This window comes from Condylura cristata, unplaced genomic scaffold (genome assembly GCF_000260355.1).
Source record: "Condylura cristata isolate star-nosed mole 26May11 unplaced genomic scaffold, ConCri1.0 scaffold00014, whole genome shotgun sequence".
Lineage (NCBI taxonomy): Eukaryota > Metazoa > Chordata > Mammalia > Eulipotyphla > Talpidae > Condylura > Condylura cristata.
In genome coordinates, this window is record NW_004567115.1 from 1,035,918 (window position 1) to 1,063,323 (window position 27,406).

At 35.9% G+C, this 27,406-nt stretch overlaps 1 protein-coding gene across 1 annotated transcript in view; it reads right to left on the minus strand.

Annotated features, from left to right (window-relative positions):
• CPB1 (carboxypeptidase B1 (tissue)) overlaps positions 1–18,342 on the minus strand; it is a 32,036-nt gene extending 13,694 nt beyond the window's left edge. Inside the window, exons 1-9 of the mRNA XM_004682124.1 lie at positions 18,272–18,342; positions 18,094–18,169; positions 10,709–10,833; positions 4,703–4,802; positions 4,505–4,606; positions 3,562–3,663; positions 1,956–2,066; positions 1,780–1,870; positions 648–850 (exon numbers count right to left, since the gene is read on the minus strand). Of these exons, the coding sequence (XP_004682181.1) occupies positions 648–850; positions 1,780–1,870; positions 1,956–2,066; positions 3,562–3,663; positions 4,505–4,606; positions 4,703–4,802; positions 10,709–10,833; positions 18,094–18,169; positions 18,272–18,342 (981 nt within the window). The remainder of the gene's footprint in view (positions 1–647; positions 851–1,779; positions 1,871–1,955; positions 2,067–3,561; positions 3,664–4,504; positions 4,607–4,702; positions 4,803–10,708; positions 10,834–18,093; positions 18,170–18,271) is intronic.
• Positions 18,343–27,406: the final 9,064 nt, after the last annotated feature.

Sequence of the window (27,406 nt, forward strand, 5' to 3'; positions counted from 1 at the left end):
TGATATTTATTAATATGAATGTTTTAAAACTCATATTATTTAACATATTTACAATGTTCATCTTGATTCTTCAAGAATGCTGCTAGTTTTCATCAAGGCAGTTAAATTTCTTTTCATAGTTCCCAGATCAGATAATTTGTTCAATGATTGATTGAATCTTTGTCCCACTACTCAAACAGTAAAATAAACAACTTTAGGATCTCATCACTAATGTATCAACCAAATATGTCAAATTCCTAATGAAATCTGCCATAATTTGCCTTTTTGATATACAACACAAGCCAAGTCAATACAATTGACTTTCTGATGAATATTTTGTATAAAATTAAGGAACTTCGTTGATAATTCCATAGAAGCCTGAAATGAACATGTGAGGCAGTGCTGCCATTAAGCAGGAGAAAGCAGAATTCTTTTCATTTTGAAGATCAATAAATAAACTACATGTGGTGAACCATTTCCTGTATCAAAAGATCATTTTTCTATTGGAAAATTTACCTAACAAACTCCAGATTCTTTGCACATCTGTATTAAGTTGCTTTGCTCCTACTGCCAAACATCAATCCTGGAACTTCCAGAAATTACATTTTTTTCAGGATTAAAAATTTTTAAAAAATTGAGTGAAATACCAAATTTATATGATTACTTACCAACTCAACATTATCCTTGGAGATTTTGTAATCATAGGAATAAGGATAAAGCATCATCTGAGAGTATGAGTGGATGGTCAAATAGGCTTTGATAGAAGAGAGGTTTTGGCGGATGAAATCAGCCAGGGCCTTGGTCTCCTTTTCAGACTCTGCAGTAGGTCCACAGTAAGTGTCATCACAGGGTCTATTAGAGGCTCCAATTTCTGAAAAAGATATTTTTTTTGTTAATGGCAACTGGTCACTTACTGTTTCAAAGTTTTAAATTAAGGAGTTAAAAATACTTGTATTCATAAAAGTTCTTTTAATCATACTCATATGCATATTATAAAGTATATACATTTTGTCACAAGGTTACTGATAGGGTAAAAAATTGCATGTGAAAACCCCAGTGTGTCCCTATATAGCATAATATAATAAGACCAATATAGTAATAAAAGCATAAGTCAGGGACAAACTACTGTCTGTGAGAAATTTCTATAGTATAGTAGAGCAGATATCTGGGGTTTTGCTTTCAATTATTTTCAGTCAAACATGATCAGAAAATATTATATACAGTAAGATATTTAGAGAGAGAAAAAGAGAGAGGATATAGAACGTTATTGAAATACATCTAAAATTCTATGTTATTATTAGTTACTGTAGTTACTCTTCCACTGTACTTAATTTATAAGTTAAATTTTATTATAAGCATGCACATATAGGAAATAACATGGTATATATTGGGATTATTGCTATTCATGGTTTCTGTTCATGGGGCATCTTGGATGGTATCCCCTGTGGATAAGGAGGAGAGTGTGATAATCATTTTCTGAGAAATGAATGCCAAGGTGATAATTATATAAGTTTTCTTTAAATATTTATTTATTCATTTAATAGTGGTATCTCCTAGATTGAACATTGGACAATTACTAGGATTAATCCTGCTTTGCTCAGTATTAATACACAGTGCAGAAGAGAACACAAGAGCATAAAAATATATTTTTTTGACTAAATAAGCCAACTATTGTGTGTGCCATAAAAGTCAAAACTTCAAAAAATTTTCCTTGATTTTGATGTTATTATGTTTTCCTATGTTATTTTTTCTTCTATGTTTTTCAACATACGGGTGCAAAATGTCTAGCCAGATACTTACTGCACCAACCAGCATTAAAATTTCTGTTGGGATCTGTGCCAATGCAGGAAGACCCAGGGTGGGTGGAGCGGGTCTTTCTCCACATGCGGTTCTGCAAATGGATTATAAGGTAAGGGCAAATATAATAGAAAGTGGTTGGCTTTTATTTCATCAGCTCTCAATATTGGTTCACATACCTTTGTCCATGTGAACACATAGCCGTCGATATTGACAACAGGCAAGACATAAAAGTCTAATTTGTTTAGAAGTTCTGTCATGCGGATCTCACGTCCATAGGTACGGACAGCCTGTATAGGAGTTATAAATCAGAATTTCATGGATAAATGGGATGCATAATGTCGCTAAATTTTATGAATTGAATAAATGTTGATTCTAGTAGAGAAAGCAGTGTTTTATTTATTGAGATGCCCATTAAGGTTCTATAATGCCAGTTGGATACATTACATATCTAGAACCATGACCACAACAATGGAGAAGTGCCTTAAACAAAATAAATTAAATTGTATGGAATAATTATATACTTATATTTTTAAAACACTTTGATATTATGAACTTTTAACTTTGAAATAATTTTATACTTATAGAAGAATTGCAAACACAGAGTAGTTCCCAGGTACCATTCACCCAATTCCCCCTAGTGTTAGCATCTTATATAAATAACCATGGCATAGTCATCAAAGTGAAGACACCAGTATTGGTAAAATACTATACACTAAACTGTAGACTTTGTTCAGATTTTAGCAATTTTTCTAATGTCCAAATTGTGTTTTAGGATCCAAACTAGAATCCCGCATTGCTTTTGGCTGTGGTGTCCCATTGGAAGCCTCTCAATTGTTGTTAACTCCTTAGTCTTTACTTATCTGACACACTAGAAGGATACTGGTCTGATTATTTTGCAGAAGCTTCATCATTGGCTTTGTCTGATTTTTTTTTTTTAACAATTAGAGGGATGTTATGCATTTGTGGAAATAATATTACTAAAACGATGTGGTGTAGGATATGGCTTCAGGGGGTACACAATATCAGAGAATAGAATATATCTTATACTGGTGAGGTTACTGGTGATTTTAACCTGGATCAATAGGTTAAGATAGTTTATTCTAGGTTTCTTTACTGTAAGTTTTGTTTTGTAATTTCATATTATTTTGGGAGAGATACTTTAAAACTGTTTAAGTTTTAAACCGTTATTTTTTCCTGAAATAATTATTATTGTGGTATTTTAACAGTAGTTCTATGCTTTGATTATTCTTTATACATTCATTCGTTGTAATTCTTCTATGACAAAAAGCTGATCCTTCTTTTCTTATTATCCCCTGAGTCACCTATTTCTATCAATATGGGCTCAAAATTAAGTTTTTAAAGTATCTCAATATTAGAATGATAAAGAATGTAAAACAGTATCATTTAAGTAGGGACTATACAATGTACTGTTTCCTTTTATTCTGAAGCATACAATGATTATTATCCAGGAGATAATGATTAAGTTTGTGGTTTATCAACAATTATCAACTTCTAAATTACCTATCTAATATACGACCAGTTAACATTACCATCAAAGATAGATGAAAATGTTCAGGTGAATGAAATTCAAATAAATATAATTTATTACTTTAACATCTTGCATGTCTTAATTTCACTTTCCTGGTGAAAATTGAAATTAATATAAAAAAAGGGGAACTTGAATTATGAATATTTTCTGGTGTTTATTTTTCTCTAATTATTATAGTAGGTTGTAAAGGACTGATTGGATTAAAAATACTTCGTTTCCCTCTGCATACTGACCTCTTTCACAAACCACTGGCAAAATGCAGGAGAAATCCACTCTCTGGCATGGAAACCACAGTCCATGAAAATGGCAGGCTTACTTGACCCAGCTTTGCCAATCTAAGCAAAGAGAAGGAAAGGGGAAACTGATACATCACATTTCAAGGTTAACATTTACTACCTGTCTGGTTTTGGACATAACAGATGAAACTTGACAGCAGCAAGACCTATATGCCAAGATTAAATTAAAACACAATTCTAGCACAGAATGTTCTTGCCTCTAGACACTCACAATGTTTGAGCTGAAGACTTACATGGCTGTTTATTATTTTTATTAAGCTTGACAGCTCATGTTTTCAGAAGATGCTTGATTACCCTGCTTAATTGTACTCACGTGGAGGTTATTTTCAGCTGCTATTATTAGGTGACATGACCAAGACAACTGGATGAGTAATTAGAAGTAATCATGATTGTTGCTAATCTTGTAAGAATTTTTCTTCTCTCCCGCTCACTCCTGTCTTTTTATTTTCTTCATTAGAATTACATGACAAAATGGCATTAGAGGATGACAAAAACAAATTATTGATATGCTTTGTAATGTTGTCTGGTAGACAGAGTTTATGAACCTCTTTAGCAAATGGATTTGCAAACAACATCTGGGAGACAAGAATTTTATCAAGGTAGATGATCATTTACATTGCTTACAGGAATGTGGTTAAATTTATAGTACTTCCATTATTTTATTGCTTTTTTTCTTTTTAAATAAATCAAAATAATGTTTAAAAAATCCACATATGATAAAAGAAATGGGGAAATCTGATTCCCTGGGGGATGCAGGCAGGGAAAGACTTATAACAATGTTTGGGATGAGCGTATCTGTGAAACAGATGTTAACTAACGTGTTAGAATTCATTGATATAAATCCCCGAGACATGGTGAGGTCACCGTTAAAAATTCTTACCTTGAGGACGTACATATTGCGTCCCTCAAAAGTGGTTCCGATAATACTGCGAGAGACGAGACTTGGATTCTCAGCTGCGATTTGTTCAGTCCAAGCCTCGATCTATCAAACAGAATAACTTGTGGATTAATGTGATGTTCCTGTTTCAATTCTCAAAGCAATTATCTATCATCGATCTAAATCACGTGCATATCATACCGTTTCCCAGTTGTTGTACTTGACATAACTGTGTCCAATAGAGCGGACCTGGCTATCAAACTGGGTCTCCAGCACAGATCGCAGGTTGTTGATCAGTACTCTGCAATAAAACAAAGTAGGGACTCCGGTTAGCATTTGTGGGACCATTCACACGGATGCAGGGTGATTGCTTTAGGCTCACATGCATCCTGGTGCTCTTCAATCTGACCTGTTCACCACAAAAAGTTAAGTAACTTCCTGAGAAGGCTATTGGGAATTGTAAGCAAGGCTGTCTCCTCCTTTGGTGGAAATATCATATATTTGAGTGTCCTTGGACTCTAAATTTGGAAAATGTTTCCTTTGGTACATAGACACTCTGAATCAAGGGTTTGGGCTGACATGCAACAATATGCCCTTGAGGCCTTTAAACCTTAGTACTCTCTTGATTTCAGAACTAAAAGTTATATGTGGCCCTCCCTGGTGGCGAGCGGGTTAAAGCACAGCACTAAGAATCTAAAGCCGCTTCCGCATGAGTTCGATTCCCGCCTGCCCCGAAGGTGATCACATGGCGTGGCAGACCTCTCCTGACCCGCCGCTGCTCCCCTCAGCAGTGTACTTGGCGATCTGCCTGTTCTGCTCCCCACTCTGTCTCTGGTGAAGCCTCTCGTGCCCCTGAGCCTCTGGCCTGTACCCCAGTTCGGTATGCACAAATAAATAAATCTTTAAAAAAAAAAAAGTTACATGTACCAGGAACCTACTCAGTCCAAATAGCTTGATGAGTGGAAATTCAGAAATAGTAATAAATTTAAGATTTATTAGGCAAGAGATTACTGTATTTAAGGAATTAGTTTTCTGCTATTGAAGAATAATTTTGTAACAAGGTTATATGAAAATTGGTGATGGAGTCTTAAAGGCCTGCTGCTTGTTCAGGTAAAAGTTTTAAGACAAGAGGCAGGCGTGGACATGTGTGACTCATTTCTTTTGATACTATTGAGTAGAAGGTATATAAGTATGATTAGAAGGGACAAAATTTTATGAAGATTAATGTCCTTGATCATAGCACTGTGACTATTCAGGCAGAGTCTAGTTTGCAGAAATTTCTATCATCCACAGTCAAGCCTTGAAATGATTTATCTGACACTCAGAGAATTTCAGCCACACATCAAACGTCTACTTTTCCTCTGGCTGCCCCAAGGACAAGGACTGATGAATTATATCAAGGACATCTTCTGAACCTCCCTCTTGGATTCCTCTTCATTAGGGTAATTTGGACAGGACTTGTATCTGCTTATGGAAAATACAGTAACTTAATACTAATGATATTTGCTTCCCAGCAAGAGGTAAATACTGTCTCTTAAGGCCTTTACCATCTTACAGTAGTAGAAAAAAAAAAGGAGCAGAATAAGAAGTATATTCTGGGGAGTAAACATTTTCTGTTGAGAAGCATCAGTACTTTGGGTATATTAGTTCCCTTTAACTGCTATAGATGACAACAAATTGGTGCTTGAAACAATGTATTTATTATTTTACAGTGCTGTAGGGCAGAAGTTCAGCACAGGCCTCACTGGCTGAAGTTCACAGGGCTGTGCTGTGCTCTTCTCTGGAGGCTCCAGAGATGCTCTGAGTCTGCCTTTTCCAGATCCCAGAGGTGGCCCACATGCCTTACTTTTTAACACTGGAATTGAGCAATTGTGGCTCAAGTCCCTTTCACTTGGCATCATTCTATCTCCTCTTCTGCATCCCTCTTCCACCTTTAAGGATTCTGTGATTGCACTGACTGTACCCAGGCAATCCAGGTTAATCTCCCGATTTTAAGTACTATTTAGCAATCTGAATTCCTTACTTCTTTTTGTCATATAACTTGTTCAGATATTTTAGGGATTAGGCTGTAGGCACATTTGGAAACCACCATTCTTCTTGTTACAGTTAGGAACAATGATAAAAATAAATAGGATAACTATATTCTACAACCTAAATTGTATTGTTAGGGAATAGGACAACAGAACCAATCTAGAATCAGATATCAAAAGATCAAGTTTATAGTTTTGCCTAACTCATAAACTGGCTTTAGAAAAGTCATTTAGTTACTGAGCTTTAATTAAGTAATTTATTTAAATTAATTAGTCATGTCTTTAAAGTGTTCAATTAAATTAATTAAAAATTTTAAGTTTTCAAATGGCTCATTTGATTATCTGTTATTTAATATCCTTTTCATTTCTGAGAGACGGTGACATGAACCAAATCCATAGGTTTTGGTCATAGATGTCTTTAAGAGTTTATCAAGAAAAATAGTTAAACTATGGCAAAGTTGTCATTTACTGTTTTCACTAACTCCAGGAAAACATGGAGAAAATTAATACTTAGAATAGAGATAGTTTAGTAAAAAGATGCTCAAATACAACTAAAACTAAACCCAGATCAAACCAAACTGAAATAGCAAAATAAAAATTGTGAAACCATAAATAAAATCAACTGACAGAAACCTTCAAGAATAATCAATTTGAAAGAATAAATATTGCCTAACAAAGGTAAATTACTCTGCCTCAATAGCAAAACTAAAAATCCAAGAGGAAATGGTAAATGATGCCTACTTTCATTTCAGCAAGCTTTTCCCATCATCAGTGAGCAAGTAAAATGCCATCAGAGTCACATGACAGGTTAGTGGGTACCCAGAGAAAAGAAATTGTCAGTTAATTATCCCCAGGTACTGCATAGTCTCAAGACTTCATTATACATGTGTATTTAAGGTCATGGTGGTCTCTAATCTGTCAGGAGCCAGTTCAAAGTAGAGAGGGCAGTAGTTTGTTTTGCATCCAGTTATTCCTTTTCATGCACCCAATTCTGAAATATAAGTTATTTAAGGGATACAGTGACTACATCAAGGTTAGTATTTTGTTTGGTACTAAGATGAAACATTTGTTTAGAGTTACTGCTTTTAAATATTAAACATTTTCATCAATAACCAGGACAAAGAAGCACACAGTTAAATTTACTATGCTATTCAAGAGAAAAAATATCATCTAGTAACTTGCGAGAGAGCATCAGAATGAGGTCGAAATGTGATGCTGACTTTTGCCTGAAGGCAGGGGATTAACCTCAAATGATCCTTTCCAGTCCTATGATTATTTGATGTTATTAGATTTAGGACATAGCACTACTTTAGCTATATTACAAAATATCATTACTAAATAATGAGCTTCTATTCTTGGAGATTAAAACAATGCCTCTTAATGTAATAGGGACCACATTACAGCTCCAAAATACAGAAGCACATACACTATTTTATACATTTATAGGTTCTTTTTATAGTGCCATCCAATTTCTTAAAAAAAAAAATGCAGGCAAATTGGATGATAGGGACTCCCAACAAAGAAAGGAATACAATGTCTGAGAGACATGACTCATTTTACTTTTTTTAGATTCTTGAAAACAACTTGATCAATTCTTGGGCTATTGAAGAACATCACTATGAACCCATTGCTATTCAAGGGCACATTAATGAACCTGAAATACTGAGGCAAACAATCTTATAGGCAACTATTAATCTCTCCCTAGATTGGAAAGGGTTAAAACATCCTTTTTGGAATTTGTCAGAAGGAATCCTGTGGCAAGCTGCCCACTAAAAAGTTCTTTCCACTTGGCTCTGGAACCTTAAATTGAAGATTAGAACCATCCAATTCCTAGTCTTTCTATATTTAACTGCACAATGTAAGAATAAAAAAAAAAAAAAGCTACATTTTTCTTGGTGCAGACATTTTAATATTTCCCCACTGGTAATTCATAATCTGATTAATGTGGCCAAATGATATAAGTAATAGTGAAGAGGGTTGGAAGTCCCCCAAAATCTGAGAAGCTATTTTGGAGGAATGTGTCTAGCAAATGGTTCTTTTTATATACAAACACAACTGCAAATTCTTGCTTGCAGGAAACCACCTAAATACACGAGTTGCCAGTGGAGATAATAATGAGATGAACAGTGTCTGCTGAGGGTCTCTAGGATATTGTGAGTAAGCAGAATTTCTAGGGATTCACTTATCAGCTAGAAAATTATATGAACAACTGTGTCAAACAGTGAACAAAAAAGTGAAAGTTAATGAATTCTTAACCACCAGGAAATATCTTATGTTCTAGATGATAACATTCATTCAGTTCCCCAAAAGTTCACCTATTAAAAAAGGACATGACATTTCCACACAGTGAAAGGAGATTGGTATATGAATAGAAGTTATTCAACTACTTTGTGACATAGGTAGAATTAGGACATAGGTAGAATTAGGACACCACTCAGGTAGCTTATTTGTGATGGCTGAGGTTCCTTTGTCTTTCTTAAGATTTTAAGAAATGAAGGTTACTGAAAGCTCCTAAAGTTTATGATTTTAGAAATCTTTTCCTAATGTAGGAGCAAGAAAAAACTATCTGCATGAATCTTAGTCACATTTTGGAACTTAATGTATTATATCCTTGTTTTAAAAAGACAGTCAATTCTTAAGGTCATTTTTTTTTTTTTTTTGACACTTCCCTCAGGGAAAAGCAGATAGCTAAACGGTCTGAAACATGATAATGGGGTTAAACACAACAGCTTCCACTGACCTTTAAAAATGTGTAATTTCTCTTTGTACAACAGTACATCATAGTAACATTCTCAGCAATAGTACTTTCAGTTGCAATTTATTTACATATGGTTTTATTTCATCACAACAGTCCTTTGGGGGAGGCATTATATCTTCATTTTATGGATAAGGAAACTGAAGTCAGTAAGTTTACACAAATTATCCAAGGTCACACAGCCAGGAAGCTGCAGAGTCAGGATTCGAATCTGGTTTGTTTTTGTCCAGAGCACTAACTTGCTGCATTTTGATGCTCTTCTGATGGAATTTTAGATTTATAAGTAAAATTCTAATGTGTTCACTGGCATAAATGTTATTTTATATATTTAAAATGTGAAACTCAAGAAAATTTTCCTAATGTTAAAATTATATAGGTCACATTTTCTCAACTACATTGACAGCCTTTGGGCTTATGTGGAGGATTGTTAGATAAGCATGTTTGAATGTTCAGGATGGAAGTTGAGGACTACCACTGTTCCTCTCTGATCTGCTGCTTAGGGGAAGAATTCTGCTTTGGAGGAAGACCCCCTTATCTACTTTCCACTTGTGCAAATACCTGCAGGCTAATGTGGTTTCTTACCTAATAACATTTTTCTTCATTTTTGTCTGGCTAACTCCAGTTCATCTTTCAGTTTTCCACTGAAGCTTCATTTCTATGCTGCATCTCCCTAACCCCTAGAGTTGGTCTGTTGTCCTTCAGTTTCAGTTCTTTAACACACTCTCCATATCTACAGCACATTATGTGTGTGATAGTCTTTCTTTCTTTCTTTGAATTGTCTTTCTTTGAAGACACTCCTCTGTCATCCCTCTCAAGCACACTCTCTTTCCTGGGATCAACAAATAGGCAACTGTCCGTACTTGAAAGGACATTCTCATCTTAAAGGTTTAGAAGGACCTGTTGGGGGGAGGAAAATGGGGTAACTCATTTGCCAACTCCAATTTAGGACTTTGGGAAACCACATTCTTTTCAGGGGTTTTCTCCATGTGTTCTATCATAGGGAAAATGGTGGGGACTTGTGGGAGGAAAGGGCAGAACTGCTCAGTGTGACTTATCTAAAAGAGCATGAAGAGTGTGATTTACCATAGGTCTGACAGTTTATCTGGAAAGAAGATTTCATGTGATTTGGAACTAGACAAGTATCTAGCTGATAATAAGGGTATTCACTGATTTGGACTGTACTTTGTATAGCACTTGTAATACAGTAGCAGGTCAGATGTCTGGCTAAAGATGGGGCTTCAAGAGTAAGAACCATTTTTATTTGGTTAAAATACAGAATTCGCTAGGCCTAATGCCTTAAGATTTTATGGGGGGCCAATTCCACCATGATCTATTTGTGGCATCTTGCTTATGATTAACCTACCCAGAGGCTTACCAGCATTCTTGGGAGAGAATTTAAATAGTCATAAAACATAAACTTACTCATAATTCAATTCATTCTTGTCCAGAAAGTCTTCTACAGTGACAATGTCATCTGCGTTTACACGGAAGTCAACTGTGCTGTGAGGTTTGATTTGTGTGACAGAATCTGGTTTCCAGAAGTCAATCTAAATAGGAAATAAGATATATGGGACAACTATAATTCAACTATGAACTTTTTTTTAATATATATATAAAGATTTTTATTTATTTATTCATACAGAACTGGGTACAGGCCAGAGATGTGGAGGGTGGGAGGATTCACCAGAGACAGTGCGGGGAGCAGAACAGGCAGGTCAACGAAGTACACTGCTGAGGGGAGCAGCAGGCGGGTCAGGAGAGGTCTGCCACCCCATGTGGATCTCTTCCGGGGCAGGCGGGGATTGAACTCATGAGGAAGTGACTTAAGCTTCTTAGTGCTGTGCTTTAACCTGCTGTGCCACCAGGGAGGGCCACAACTATGAACTTTTATCAGCTACAACACTGTTGCTCCACTCCACTGAATTATTTTTAAAATCAAATTATCCATGAAATTGCTTAAAAATATCTCCTTTCAGTGAACAAGGATCAGCAGCAAGCCATTAGATGTCAATATAAATGTTTACACATACATACATAGCCTTAATTGATTATCAACAAGCATGAAGTACATATAATTGTTTCCTACAATGCTAGTTAATTGCAGTATTCTATAACCGCTCTTCTCTACTTACTGATTTTCTGGAGCAGTTGCTTATTGTGATAGCAATGTTTGTGGAAAAGGATAAATATGCTGAATGAATGATGATGAATTAACGAGAGTCACAAAATTTAATAGAGTGAAATTGAGTTTTCTGCTTTACTTTATAATGGACTTATTTTAAGCATTTATCTGAAACTCAATGCTGTACATCACATTTATGTGTGGAGACAGGAGCATCCGTGGCCTGTGGAGGATCCATCAGACAGAAAAGTGTATCTTTCCTAGTGGACATCTTGGCATCATAACCAAATACAAAACACCCTCAAGGATTAATTAATGTACTGACATTTTCAGTTATGTGATTATTAACCAGCTGTAATTGATAACCTGGTAAGTTGTGCTAGCTTCTGTACCTGTGTCTAGGAACACACTAGTGAGCAAATCCCCTCTGACCTTTTGGCTCATGGGGGAAATTTTAGAGAAAATTGTACATGAAAATAAAAAGATGACATATTTGATGATACTAATGTTTTTTCTTCATGACATGTGGCTTCAAATTTCCTTTATCTCTGGAACAATATTAAAAGACATGCTACCACCTTTAAGTCTGTTTGCTGTTCTTTTCTTGATTGAGTCAAGGCCTGAAAGCCTGAAGTGAGTAGGCTATTGGCTCTTTCTCTACCCTTCTGTCTCACCCAAACCCTGTTTAGATATATATTTTTAAAGATTTATTTATTTATGCATACAGAACTGGGGAACAGGCCAGAAATGCAGAGGCAGTGGGAGGATTCACCACAGAAAGTGTAGGAGCAGAACGGACCGACTAATGAAGTACACTGCTGAGGGGAGCAGTGGGTGGGTCAGGAGGGGTCTGCCACACTATGTGGATTGCCTCTGGGGCTAGGGATCAAACTCATGCTGAAGTGGCTTTAGCTTCTTAGTGTTGTGCTTTAACCCACTGTACCACCAGGAAGGGCCCTGTTTATATATTCATGAGCTAGTTCAGGCTGGGAATTTGACAGGCAGTTTAGAACCATTGCCTGTAAATTTGGAAGGGAATTGGGGAAAATTTAGAGGTTGTTTAATAGAACCTAATGAGGTGACATATTAAGATGACTTAATTTTACAATAGCCAGTATCTTGTTGTTAATCTTCAAACTACTATAGAAATCCAGTGGGTACTGGAGTCATGAGTCAGGGGTATGGGAACTGTCAAGGTAATGGAATGCAGGGACACTAGGCTCTAGTGTCAGGAGGGATTCCAGGAAAAAAAGTGTGAGTGCTGTAGCACTAAGGTGTTGAAAGAGAGACTAGTGATATTTCATATGAATTGGCTACAGAAAGTGATCTAGTGAGTCAACGATGAGAGGATAAAGATGAGAGATTGAATCATAATGGAGGAAGTATGAAGATATATTATGATAAGGGCAGAGAAAGTAAGGGGATGGTGATGAATTCTAGTTAGCAAACATTCTAGTTTGCATAAATGGAAGGGCAATGAAAACAAACATAGGTAGGAGAAAACATAGCTTAAAATAGTTCACTCTGAATTTATGTTCCTATTAGACATGTGTCATTCCAAGGTGGGCTAGGAGAGGGAGTTGAATCTTTAGTATGGAACCAGAGGTTTGGAACTGGTAAAGCATATCAAGCCCTCTAGCATCTGTAGACAACTTGACAGCCCTCGCTATGCATAACACAGACTGCTCAAGGGACTCCCTACTGCCAAGTTCTGCAACTCTGTGTTTGAATCTTTTTGCCCCCAGAACTGGAAGAAACAAAAACAAAAACAAGCTGACTGCTCCAGGCAGGTAGGAGGATAAATAACTCTTTCCAGAGAATGCTCAATCAATAACCCTGGAAATTTGATGTCTAAATAATCTAATGCTCTCCTTTCTTAGGTAGCATAATTCTGAAGCATGTGATTTGCACCTTTTCTTAGTGTTTCCCTGTTAAAATTATAGCTGGAGTCAACCTTATGGTAGCTGGCTAAATAGTACTCCCTTTGTTGTCTGCCTTCTCTTATTTGTATCACTTTCTACTTTTCTCTAAGAGCTCCCTGCACTTCTCAGATGTAGTATTCATCCTTAAATCTTTGTTCAAGGGTTGGTTCTGGAAGAACCTACATCAAGATGCCAGCTTTCCACTCAAATTAATATGTCTCAGCCCTCCCTGGTGGCTCAGCAGGTTAAAGCACAGCACTAAGAAGCTAAAGCCACTTCCGCATGAGTTCTATCCCGCCTGCCCCGGAGGTGATTCACATGGGGCCGCAGGCCTCTCCTGACCTGCCTGCTGCTTCTCTCAGCAGTGTACTTCGACAGTCGGCCTGTTCTGCTCCCCACTCTGTTCTGCTCCCCACTCTGTCTCTGGTGAATCTTCTCAGTGCCCCTGCACCTCTGGCCTGTAACCCAGTTCTGTTTGCACAAATAAATCTTAAAAAAAAAAAAAAGTTTCAACACAATATCTTTGATGATCTAACACCATCTTAAGTATATTTAGTACCATTTCAGAATAACCTAAATGCCTGCTTTCTTTCTGAAATTAACTTGAAAGTTGCTTTCTTAAGCTGATAACCTCTTGGCCTTTGGTTTTGTTTCTGCCAAATATTGAAAAAAGAATACATATTGATAGTGTTATCCTTGAGATTATACATAAGAATGGAGGATTCTTTAAAAAGGAGTGAAGAAATATCCTAACTATATTTGAATGGAGACTTATGGAACTAACCTGAGTTTACTTGAAAATTTTAGCTTGGCATGGAGAAAACTGGTATGCAAATATGTCTTATAACCATAGTTTTGAGAAAATATGACAGAGATTTATTACACTGGTATTAGTCCTAAGTAATTCTTAGAAGAAATGGAACCAAAGACCTGGAAAAATTGTATGGCCTTATAGCTATTTGCCAGTGTGTCAAGAATGCATATAAATGATAAACTGAAAATATTAGCACAAGAAGATACATGTTAATTTCAGTAATTATCAATATCTTAAGAATCAGCTCTAGGTCTGAAATATGCAAGTGGAGTAAATAAAATACAATAGGTGAGGAACAGAGTTACATGTTAAACATTTATATAAACAAGGTCATAGAATTTTAATTTGAAGAATATGTGTGACAGAACCACAAAGAACATTTGTTGCAAGACAAAGTAACATTTCTCTAAGTGATAGCATTGCAGTTACCAACTTAACCATTCAACTGGCAAATATCTAGAGTCCTCCTAAAATATATCACAAAAGTAACATGAACACAATATGAAGTAACTGTATATCTACTTAAATAATTTTAGGATTAAGATGGGCATATAAAAGAATAAATATTTGTGATGAGTATTTTTTGTGTTACTCAAACTGTATAACCTTTTCTTAACATTGCTTTGACTAAAAGTATGACATCCGATAAAATTAATTTATCTTGTCATGTTCTTTTCTTGTTGGGAGGGGAAGCAACTTTAGATCTGATTCCAGCCAACAGAGAGAAACTTATTCGTATAGTGGGAGTCATGAGAATATCGAAAGATAGTCACTATGTTCCTTTGGGCATAAATAAGTAACTTATAGGAAAGAAACAGTTCACCAAGCACAGAGAAGAGAAAATAGTTTTGATGGTGAATGTCTTCAATTAAGGGAGAAGTATAATCCTGATTGCAAGGATATAAAACAAAATCCTCACTATAGAATTAAGGGTGAAAACAGGAAGGCTGCTAGAGTCCAGTGTGGCCTCAGATTTCTCCAATACATTCAGTTTGTAAAGGGACATGTTCAAAAGCTGGGAGGAAGGGCAAGGGTGAATACCAAGACCTGGTGCCCTTATAATGATCTTATCAGGAAGGCTGTAGTCCATAACATGCTGCGCTAATAAAACTGCTAAGGAGAATAAAAATATATCTTTTTAAATCTAATCGGAAGTAAAATGAATAGAGAATAACTATGCAGTACCACTGCTTGGAGCAAAAGCATATTTGCAGCTGGATGAGAGAGTGTAGCTTTATTTAACTTTTGTTTGGCTCTTGCCTTTTAGAAGAATAATTGCTCTATGTCTTACTTTTTTATGCTTATACTGAGAGATGAAACTACAGTAAGAAAACATTTTTCATATGCTATAGTCATAGCAGAAATGCCTTCTTTCAGGCCCAAGGTTGATGAGGAAGGAGTTGATTATGCTGGTTTGTAAACCCCCAGACCCTATGAATGTAGGAACAAACACACAGTTCTTACTGTGTAAGAAATGTCTAGTGTTCTATTTGTAGCAGCACTTTAAAATCTTGCAATGATTATAAGATAAAAACTGTTATTCTCTTCATTTTGCAAATGAGAAAGTTGAGACCCAAAGAGATGTCCAAAGTCCTGTGAATGGTAGAGCCAGGAAATGAACCCGCCATGTAGTCTGAGTTCAGATTCTTTGCTCTAGGCCACTACAAAATGCTGTATTCCTGAATAAATACAGATACTAAATAAATACAGGTGCTAAAAAGATACCACAGATGTGATTGCAGCATTTTCTCAGTAGTCCTGGGAACATCATAGTTTCAAGGGATATCTGATGGGGCAAGATTTGGACTTCATAAATAAGAAAACAGGTGAATCCCAGAAGTAGGAGGTCTTAGGGGCATAGCAGGGGGCTGGCAAAACTGCAGAGTAAACTGCAGATGGGTTGTGAATGCTAAAAAAGGAAGTAGTGGTCCTTGGGACCCAGAACAGTTTTAAACAGGACTAAGTCAGCCCAATTAACTTTATCTTATTATTGGAAGAGGCCACAGGTAGGTAGAATATTGAATCTTGGATCTCGGCAAAGTGTTTGACCAAACCTCTGCATTTTATATTCTACTTTATAAGCTGAAAAATGGTAGTGTTAACAGTAGGTAACACCCCAATAATGTGGCAAGTTGAATAAACTTACCCAAGGAGAACAGGTTAATGAATCACTTTTAGTGCTTAGCACTGAGTCTGGAACATTGGAGACACATGATAAATATGTATTGAATGAATGTACCATGAAGGAGGCCTCTAGTTCCCTGCTGATCCCTGACTTACATAATACTTTTCTGTATCAGTGACAAAGATAAAAATCAAGAAGGTAAGCATATTAAGCTTACTGGAAATATAAAAGTTAAGAGAAGTGCTATTTTTCTGGGTGAATTCATTTTATAAATGATCTAAACTTTCTATGAATAGAACATCACAATCAATTTTAACAGGGTAAATCTAAAATCCCACATTTAGATTAAAAACTAAATTGGGCAAGCACAAAAGGAAGAAAACCTTGCTTGAAAATCATTCAAGGAAGAAAAAAAAATAACATAATTGTTTTGAATTGCCATAGACTTAACATAAGTTAAGAAAGTCCTCCAACATGTTCAAGATGTTGAAAAGAATCTTTGGCCCCATTAATAATTCTCTCCTTTACAAATGAAGGCAGACACTGGTTCTACAATGTGTATCAATCAGTACATACTTGGAGAGCCATTGTCAATTCTGAGAGCTACATATTAAAAAAAGAAATATGGACAGAAATAACACTGAGCTCTGTTTAGAGGTGACCAAATGATCAAGTGTATGTAAACCAGTGCTAAGAGAAATGATGAAAGTGGAAGAGATAAATCTTGAAGGTAAACAATATTTGGATCAGCTAGGTCCAGTTGATCAAAGAGAAGTTATATTCCCTCTCAGTATAACAATTTTGTAAGGCAGTTGCGCTACTCTGAAAAGGGGAATTCCTACTATCCTTCAAACTATTCAAATGGGTCTTATTAGGCCTGACAACCAGAACTGCTATTTCCATTCCAATGTGGAAATGACATATCTGAGCAGAAGGCAGAAATGCTTGACTTTATATTCATTTCAGTACTAAACATTTGAACCTATTTCAAATGATCATATTTTCTATATTCTTCTTTGTTTCCCCTCCACATCTTACAAATTATAAAAGTTAGTAGAAAGATAGATGGATGGGTGGATAGATGGGTAAATAGGGAATATGTGGGTGGATAGACAGATATTTAAGGGCTACTGGATTAGTTTGATTTATATATTTATGAAAAAAACAGCATTTATTCAAGTGAACTATTTGTGTGGTCAGTAATAGGTTTCTGACACATATATTATAAAAAAGTTCTTAACCCATAGACAGTGGATGTTAAAGTAGCAGAGACATTTTGGTTTATTGAAAGTAAAGTATTGAAATCATTCATGACTTTTTAATCCCCAAACGCACTCAGTCACAACTCCATAATATAATCAGTAAAAGCGCCTGAACCAAAGTCATGAAGTTGTTTGATTTGGAATGAAAGAAAATCAAAGAGAGCAGATGATACATGGAATGTGGAAATAAATTTCAAGTTGGACCGAAGCCCAGTTTTTCAGTAGTATCTAAGCAGACCATTTTTCTCTTTTGCCTTAGAAGGGAAGTGATTGTGTATTAGATGTTCTCTGACCTTTGCTATAATTCCAACTCATCCAGTTGTCATGGTTTGTCAACTGTTAAAAATTCCTATGGATTTATAATTCTCAGGATTTATGGCAATCTAAGTTAGGCATATAAAGAAGGCATTGTAGCATTAAATGCTTTTCAGGTTTCATTTTTTTTTGCCAAAAAAATGCAATGGGCAATATTTCATGTAATAATTATTTGATGGAATCACAATGCAATCTAAGATTTTGAAGCTAGTGTGCAGCAAATCCATAGTATAGAATTATCATTTACCTGGGTGATGCTGGCTAACTTTTGGAGTAAGTTGATGTGACCTGCATCTTCAACATTGACACGAAACACCTTCTCACTGGATGGCAAAAACAGCACAGAAGAAAGAGTTTAGTAGTGCATTCAAATTTGGGGCCAGCAAAGAAGAAGGACTTGTTCATTTAAGGAACTGCTTACTCACCCTTCAAAGTGCTCACCAGCATGGTGAGTGGAAGCGAGAGCCACAGACAGGAGAACCAAGAGCACCAACATTGTGCCTGATTAGGTCACTTGGGTCAATTTAACCTGCTTTTATAAACCAAGGTTTTCTTCTACTTCCCAACAGGCATTATCAAGTATTGATTAATAATTTTTCCATCATAACTGCCTTGGTAACTGTGGAAAGTATGAGAGGATATTTCCCTTAACACCTGTGGCAGTAGAGCAAATAATCTCAAGTACAACTGATCTAAGTTAGTTGTTAGACCTTGAATAGAATAGTCTGGAAGTAAATTAGTTTGAATAAAATCTATTTTGAAATCTTTCATTTTGAATTGAAAATTACATACAATAAGTTCTATAATTTAAGTTTAAAGTTTGATGAATTTTTAGAAGTGTGTAACCTATGAAATAAATACCCCAATCAAGATGTAGAGCATATTCACTACCTTAAAAACTTTCTTGTAGCACCTTTCCCACCTATTTCTGTATCCCTTTCAGACAACCACTATGTGGATTTCTAGCTTCACACATTAATTTTGCATATATTAACAATTCATGTAAACAAGTTCATATACTAAATACTCCTTTGTGTCTGATTTGTCTCATTCAAGGTAATGTTTTTGAGGTTTATTACTATTTTTGTTTATATTACTGTTTTCCCTCTTGACTAACTAGTATTCCACTTATTAATGTATTAAAAAATATCCATTTTCCCTATTGATGGTTTTTGTAATATTTCTAATTGTGTGTTATAAACAAAACTAAAGTTAAAAATTCTTGCACAAATTTTATGGTTGACCATTTTTTGTCTTTTGAGAGAAGGTAAATCTTTAGAGTGGAATTGCTAAGCAATGTAAATAAGTGTTTAACATTATAAGATTCTGACAAATATTTTTCAGTGATTGTCCCATTTTAAGCTTACTAGTACCCAGTTGTTCTGATTTCCTTCCAACATTTTATTATTATTAACCATTAACTTCGGCAATTTTAGTGAATATGTAGTAGCTCTTGTGATTTTATTCTGTGATAGGACATGAAGTAAAATTTTTTTAAATTAAAAAAAAAAGCTTCCTTATGTTTTCTCAAGTTTATGTCTTTATGTAAAGTGTCAGATATGGGCCAACACATTTTCTTTTAATATTTATACCTAGTAGATACAGCATTATCTATTGGGAAGACTTCTTTCCCCCATTGAATTGTTCTGGGTTCTCTGTCAAAATGCATTTGGTTATATATGTATTGGATAACTTCTAGACCTATTGTGTTCTATTGGTCCATTTGTCTGACTTTGTACAACTTTAATAAATTTGATTACTGTACTATACAATAAATTTTCAGTTCAACTTTGATTTCTCCCAAGATTATTTTATTATTCTAAATAATTTACCTTTCCACTCTTGACTTCTGGTGACTTTCACGTGAATATCCTACTGTTGATCATTCAGTAATCTGACAGGGATGGGTCCAAATCCAATTAATTAATAATTACAATTAATATCATTAAGACTCTGGCAACATGCTAAAACCAATCTGCAACATTGATTACAGACATGCCACCTCAGTTTACTGAGACCAAATTCCATAATATCTGTGTCTACTTTAGAAATCCAGTTAACTTCTTTTTTAAATTTCAATATTGACACTTTTACTTTGCTTGAGGAAACAATATATACTCAAAAAGGTGTCTAGGATAATTTAATTGTTCATGATAACCCTTGTCTAAACTAGTTAAATGAAAGAGAGTGTCTCTATTCATGTAAGTGAAAAGTTCCTCAATGACGTTGTCTTCACAAGTTCAAACCTGCGTCTCCCTTTTTGTTCATTTCTGCCACTTGATAACAGGATGGTCACTGGGTTAGTAATCTTATTGGAAAGATCATTTCTACTTCCCCTAAATTCTAACCTAAATCTTCAGATTGAATCTTAGTGGACTCACTTGGCACATGAAACTTTTTATCCTTGAACTAATTCTGTGGCCAAGATGATGGCTCATGCTTGATTGAAGAGCTTTGGTCACATGATTCCTCCCCCTCCCCCATCAGGCCTGCATGTGGAGCTACAAAGTTAGTACAACCATGAGTTTATTTTAACTGATGCTCTGTAAATTCAAATGGAGGGCAATTAGCAATTAAAATTTGTCTTTTTAAGTTGCTATAAGTCTACCATAGATATTGAAATTTCTGATTCCTAGCTCATTTACATATTTAAATTTTTGTATGCACAGCTTTGGTGATTAATAAGCCACGAGGTGCCTTTGTGTCTGTTTGTGTTTCATGTAGCATTATGAGATTTTTGACTTTGTAAACCGCCCTGTGGTATTATAATTCATCCCATCTTAGTTTCTGGAAAGACATTTCCCCAAGCATGTTTCATGGTGTTAAATAGGAAAAGGTTCTGAGGTCAAATATGTTTGCTTTAAACTAAAACAAACACTTTCCTTTGGTGTAGGGCTTCTTGGAGTCATTAATATGTATTGTAAATCATCAAAAAGGGACTCTGATACAGCATTTTCCAAATGTATCTTTGAATACTTGCCTGCATTGTAGATCGTGCTTGATTGGCTAAGTCCAGCTAAAATTAAGTTTGGGACCATTCTTACTTTCTAGTGTTTTGTGCTATGCAACATTTTCTTCAAAAATGTCACTTAGGACCAGAGATTTTAGGGACACATCTTGGGAAACTCTAGAATGTGTTCACAAATGGAATCGCATTTATTTAAAGCTCTTGCTCTGTGAATGCTTGGTCTGTTTTGCTCAAGGTCAAATGACTTACTGTGATTTTTAATGTTAAGGTCACTGGGCTAAATTTTAACAAGTATTCGGAGAAGAAAAACCATGATTCATTCTTTTCAACCCTGCTGTGCTGGACAGGCAAGTGGTTAGACAGACACATTAAGAAAGTAGTTTTTTTTTTTTTTAAACTTATTTTTCCTTTGATTCAGAATGTGGCATTTAACAATTGGTCAATTGCTGATTCTGAATAAGTCAGTTCTCTCAAATTGGGTGCTACCGGGAACTGAAACAGAAGGGGTAAGTAGAAGACTCTTCCTCACTATTGAAGGATCAGATAATACGAGGAAAAAATCATAAATTAAGGAAAGTATAGTTTCTGTTAAGTAAGAGAAAACAGCTCTAAGAAGTTGGAGTGATTCAAGTACTTTGTATATGTATTTATTCGTATTGGAGACTCAATAGGAAAATAAATTATATAAAAGTTATTATCTGGGAACTTCTACATCAACATCATTATTTTCAACATCATATTCTAGTCATATTCTAGACAATTTATTATGAAAGGAGAACGTTGTTGCTTCATTGTTATAGGGCCATTGAAACCTTGTTTTTTATTAAGTTATCCAGAACCTTGTTTTGAAAAAACACAAAATCCTAGTAAGTCAATACATCGCTTTTTCACTTCACTGTTCTGCTTACTAACATCATAACCAAGATCTGTGCCATTTTCATACTGAGAATATGGTTCAGGACAGTTATCCTATCCTATTGTGTAATCCGTAATAAATGTTCTTTGTTTGAATCCTACATTGGGGTTCTCTCTAAATTCCTTTTAGCATGTCTGTAAAGACAAAACCCTAACAAATTCTGGTGATGCTGCACTGGTGACTTGGTGGTGGAAATTTCATGGGGAAGCCATACATTGTACAAAAATGAAGGATGACATAATGAATATATTTAAAAAAGAAAATGTACAAAATAAAGAATGATGTAAAAAATATGAAGACTTGCAACAATAAGATACAGATGAAATGGCAAAAAAAATCAAAGTAGGAGTTGGCAATATTAATATAATATAATAGTATTTTAGGTGATAGAAGAGGGAAACTGAGATGGGAAGTTAGCTCAGATATAACCAATAGGTTTAATCAATCAATGAAAATTCTGCTCATATCCCATATTCTTTTTAAAATTTATTTATTTACTTTTTTTGTTTTCAAAGTAGTAGCATTGGCTTGCACCACTATAAATGGGTTAGGGAATAGATTCATACCTCCTCAGATGTATGTTACCACACTATTCCAAACATAGAAAGCACCCATTATCCTTTATCCTAGGTTATTGGGGTCTTTTCCCCATTGTTGACCATAACAAATTTTGATGTTAAAAATGTAACAGTATTTTAGGTGATGGGAGAGGGAAGCTCTGAAATGGAAAGTTATTTCACAAATAACCAATAAGTTGTTTCCCCTTCCTTTCTCCCTTTAGCATTCTCAAATTTGCTGTCATAGTTCCAAGATTTAATATAGATTATTTTGTCAATTCATTTGCTTTTTTTCTATTACATGTATGAATGAAATATTCAGTGAAATATAACATGTATGAGTGAAATAGTCATTCTCCTGACTTATTTCACTAAACATAATCCCTTCTAGCTTGAATCAGCCTATGTGCTGATGTTATCACAGGCAGAGTTATCCTGAGACCACCATGGAGATAGTAACAGAATCAGGTCCATGGCAGACTAGGCAGCTCTGGGCCTACCTTGAAATATGGGCTATTCTCTCTAGGTAGTCAAGGAATGCTCTGTTGTGATTTACAGATAGCAAATAGGTCACAATTGTTCATAGGAACCCACATCCAGGTATTCCTAAGTTTCTTCATTATTCCTACATTCAGTACTGTGTTGTTCAGTCTCCACATATTTGAGATTTTTCTGTTTTCTTTCTGTTATCGGTTTCTATTTTTTTTTAAAGATTTATTTATTTGTACATACAGAACTGGGGTACAGGCCAGAGGCTCAGGGGCAGTGAGAGGCTTCACCAGAGACAGAGTGGGGAGCAGAACAGGCAGATTGACGAAGTACACTGCTGAGGGGAGCAGCGGGCAGGTCAGGAGAGGTCTGCCACGCCATGTGGACTCCTTCCGGGCAGGCGGGATTCGAACTCATGCGGAAGTGGCTTTAGCTTCCCAGTGCAGTGCTTTAACCCACTGCGCCACCAGGGAGGGCCCGGTTTCTATTTTAGTACCATTGTAATCAGAGAAGATTCTTCGTATGTTTTTATTCTTTATGAATTTATTGATAGTTGTCTTGCTACCCAACATTTGTTCTATTGTAGGAAATTTTCCATGGCTACATGAGAAGAATTTGTACTCACTCTTTTTTGGGGGGGTGTATAGAGCTCAATAAATATCTAGTTAGGAAATCTACTCTAATTCCTCATTGAACGTTACTGTCTCCTTATTTACTTGTTGACTGGTTGATCTGTCCATTTATGTAAGAAGGGTGTTTAAATACCTTACCACTATTGTATTGTGGCAAGGATCTGTTTTAGTTTATCGTGTTGTGACCAGTATCTGTTTGCTAATAATTGTCTTATATATGCTGGTGCTCCTTCATTTGGTGCATGTATATTGATGCGTACAAAATCTTCTTGATGGATTTATGTTCTTAATTATTACATAATGTCCATCTCTGTCTCTTGCTACCTTCTTGTAACTGGAAGTTTATTTTGTATAGGTATGGCTTTTCCTCCTTTTTAAAGTCCCATTAGCTTGTAGGGTTTTTTTTTCTACCAATTTATTTTCTATAATAACTAAAAGATAAACTTATGTTTATCTTTGGAGCACAGATGGGTCTCCTGGGGAAAACAGAAAGTTGGGCTTTGTTTTTGAGCCCAATCACCAATTCTCTGTCTTTTGATTGGTAAGTTCATTGCATGTACATTTAAAATGATTATTGATATATACTTTAAAGTATTTGCTACTGCCACTTTATATTTATTTTTCTGATTCTATTTATTTCCTTGTTTAATTTTTGTAGATTTTTTCTCTTTGATTAGATAGGGGTGCCTTTTTCAATATTTTGTTGGGAAGATCTAATATTTGCATATTTCTTTAACTTTGTTTATCTTGGAAAACTCTTTCTCCTTTGAATCTGATAGAGAGTTTCACAGGATATAGTAGTCTTGGCTGATAGATTTCATCTTTAAGTATATCTGATATACTCAAAGAATATGATGTATCCTTTGAGTATATCTAATATATCATTTCATTTTCTCCTTGCCTTAGAGGTTCTGCTAAGAAACTGATGTAAGCCTGATGGGAATATTGATATGTTACCTACTTAGTCCCTTCCCACAAATCCCTCAATAATCTTTCTTTGTCTTGAATTCTTTGTAGTTTTATTACTATGTGTATGGGCGTAAGTTTCATTGCATTTAGGTAACAATGTGTTCTTCTAGATACATGGATTGTTTTATCGAATTCACTTCCAAGTGTGTAAGTGTTCCTGTATTAGTTCAATGAATAGGTTCCATGTCTCCCCTTTAGGCATATACTTTATCCTTATGTTGGTTTTCCTGAATTGCCTCTTATTTATTTATTTATTTTTTATATCCTGTTTCTTTTTTTCCCAAGTAGGTCCTCAGTGATTTACTATCTTTGGGTATCTGGTTTAATCCATCTATTGACTTATTCCACTTCCATAGCTTTCACTTGAGCTCTTGATTTTATTTATTGAGCTCTTTATCTCCTGAGTTTCTGCTGTTTTTGTTTTTTTTAAAAGATTTATTTATTTATGCATACAGAACTGGGGAACAGGCCAGAGATGCGGAGGGTGAGAGGATTCACCAGAGACAGAGTGGGGAGCAGAACAGGCAGATCGACGAAGTACACTGCTGAGGGGAGCAGCGGGCGGGTCAGGAGAGGTCTGCCACGCCATGTGGTCACCTCCGTGACAGGCGGGAATCGAACTCATGCGGAAGTGGCTTCAGCTTCTCAGTGCTGTGCTTTAACCCACTGCGCCACCAGGGAGGGCCCGTTTCTGCTGTTTTTTAATTTAAAGCTTCAATTTCTATCTTATATCCATTGATTTTATTTCTATGCTTAATACTATTTTTTCCTTACTTTTGTTGGGTCATGTTGTTTTTTCTGAGCTCTCTTATATTTCTTTGACTTACTTTTCTCTTGCATATTGACTTGCATATCTGAGTTTCTATCATTTTGAGTTTTTTTAGTTATAGCAGTTCTTAACTCTATCTGATAGGTTGATATAATCCTCCTATCTCTCTCTCTAATCTGCTTTACTTTTGAGGTTTCCTTATTTTATTATAATTTTTATATCTACATTGTCTTTCTTACTTATTTATTCCTTTTTTTGTTTCTGTATATATTTAGAACTGTTTTGTATTTGCTGAATGTTCAGCATGACAAGGGATTGGAAGGATCAACTATTGGTGAGAATGAGTTGGAGTGGAATTGACTTATGTTTGTGGGACCACTTTTACCCCACTTTCTGGTGTTTGGAATGAAATTCTCAGCAGTCTGCTCTGATTACACCTCACAATGTAAGTAGCAAGACCATGGAGTGAGGGAAGAGGTAATGAGTATCAGAATACCTGTTCTGCTATTAGCTCTATTGGAAACCCAATCTGTGTGATCCACGGTAGCTCCTCTATAAGGTATCCCCCTCTTTCAGGGAGTATATATCTGCACAATTTCCACTCCCCTCTTCTCAGGGCCTCTGGCTGAGCTGATGCCTTGTGAATGTTGTTTCCTACTCAAAATCATTATTTACAGGTTCTTTTTTCCAGTCGCCTCCTGTTAAATGTAGCATGAATATCCTTAATGTCAATCTTATTGAAGTATGCACTGGTCTCCACTGTCCAAAGGATAACCAATTTCAGTCTTATCTGAAAGACTATCTGTGTCATGTCTGGCTTGCTTCTTCAAGAGACACAGCATGTAGAGAAAGGCCCTGCAGTTACTTCTGTAAGGGTATGCCACATCTTCCCTTGAAAGGGCCTGTTCTCCTGTATGCTATGACCTACAGTCTGAGTGGCTTCCAGAATACTCCCTTGAGCTCACTGGAGTCCATGGGGGCCTATTTTGGGAGGTTACTGATTGGTGCTGGTCTGTCACTAGGGTTGGCATAAATCTGCTAGGGCCTACTGTGGTGAAAACTGCTTCCATGAACTTCTGGGGATACCTAAATTCTGTGGTGGGGCTATCAACAGTGGGCTTGCCTTTAGGACCTCTCCAAAGGCTCCCTGAGCTCTGGAAGGCCTCCTGTGGGAGTTATGCTTTCAGAATCCTCAACACAGTTTTCTGAGCTCTTGCATGGAGGGTCTGCTTTCAGACTCCATCATGGAACTTGCTGAACTCTGCTGAGGGCTTCTGCTTGTGGAGATGTTTCCAAGACCAGTCATGGAGCCCAACAATGTCTGTTGCAGGGTCTGTGGGGCTTGCTATGATTGGTCTGCTTCCAGATCCCAATCTGGGGCTTGCTGAGGTCTGCTGAGGGCTATTGCTATTATGGCTGTTTCCAGGACTTGCTCCAGAGCTCACTGGAACATGCTCCTTATTTGTAACTGAACTGCCCAGTTGTTTATGAGGTAGCCAGAATTTCTCTGTAACTTGATGTTTTTAACTGATTGATGACCCAGTCTGTTGATATCATGCCACAGAAGTTAAAAAGCAATCTGAAAATATTATCCAGGTGCACCAATGGCCTGTTAGCTTTGTATAATGATATTTAATATTCAAATAAACTGCCTCTTTGTGGGTATGAAGAGTGAGACAAGTAAACATTTTCTTGGCTGACCTTTCTCTTTGGCATCTACTGATGTTGGTATATATATGTATTTTAAAATGATTATCACTAATAAGGGGCATAGTCTGCATATCTCTGGTGGGAAAGTTGTTCATTACTGATTGTAGAGCAGTATTTTTGACAACTGGAAGACAAACAGGACAGCTTCATCCCATAAATCTTACCACCTAACTCATCAATTTGTGGTTCTTTACTGAAATAAGGAAAACATCTTTAATCATGCAAATATTTGGAAACCGCAAACATATCTCTATTTGGAATTTGGGAGATAATTAAAACGGGCAAGTTATGATTGATTAGCTCATAAAGAATGGGTTAGTTAAAAGGCAGTTTGTTCTCTTTCTATCCTTATATCAACACTCCATCAACAGGAATTAAGAAAACAGCATAACTAGGCTCCAGTTCCTTGCTGAAGGTAATTAATCAGGGCAGAAGAATGAGAAAGCATACTGGAATTCTCCTTTGAATCTGATAGAGAGTTTCACAGGATATAGTAGTCTTGGCTGATAGATTTCATCTTTAAGTATATCTGATATACTCAAAGAATATG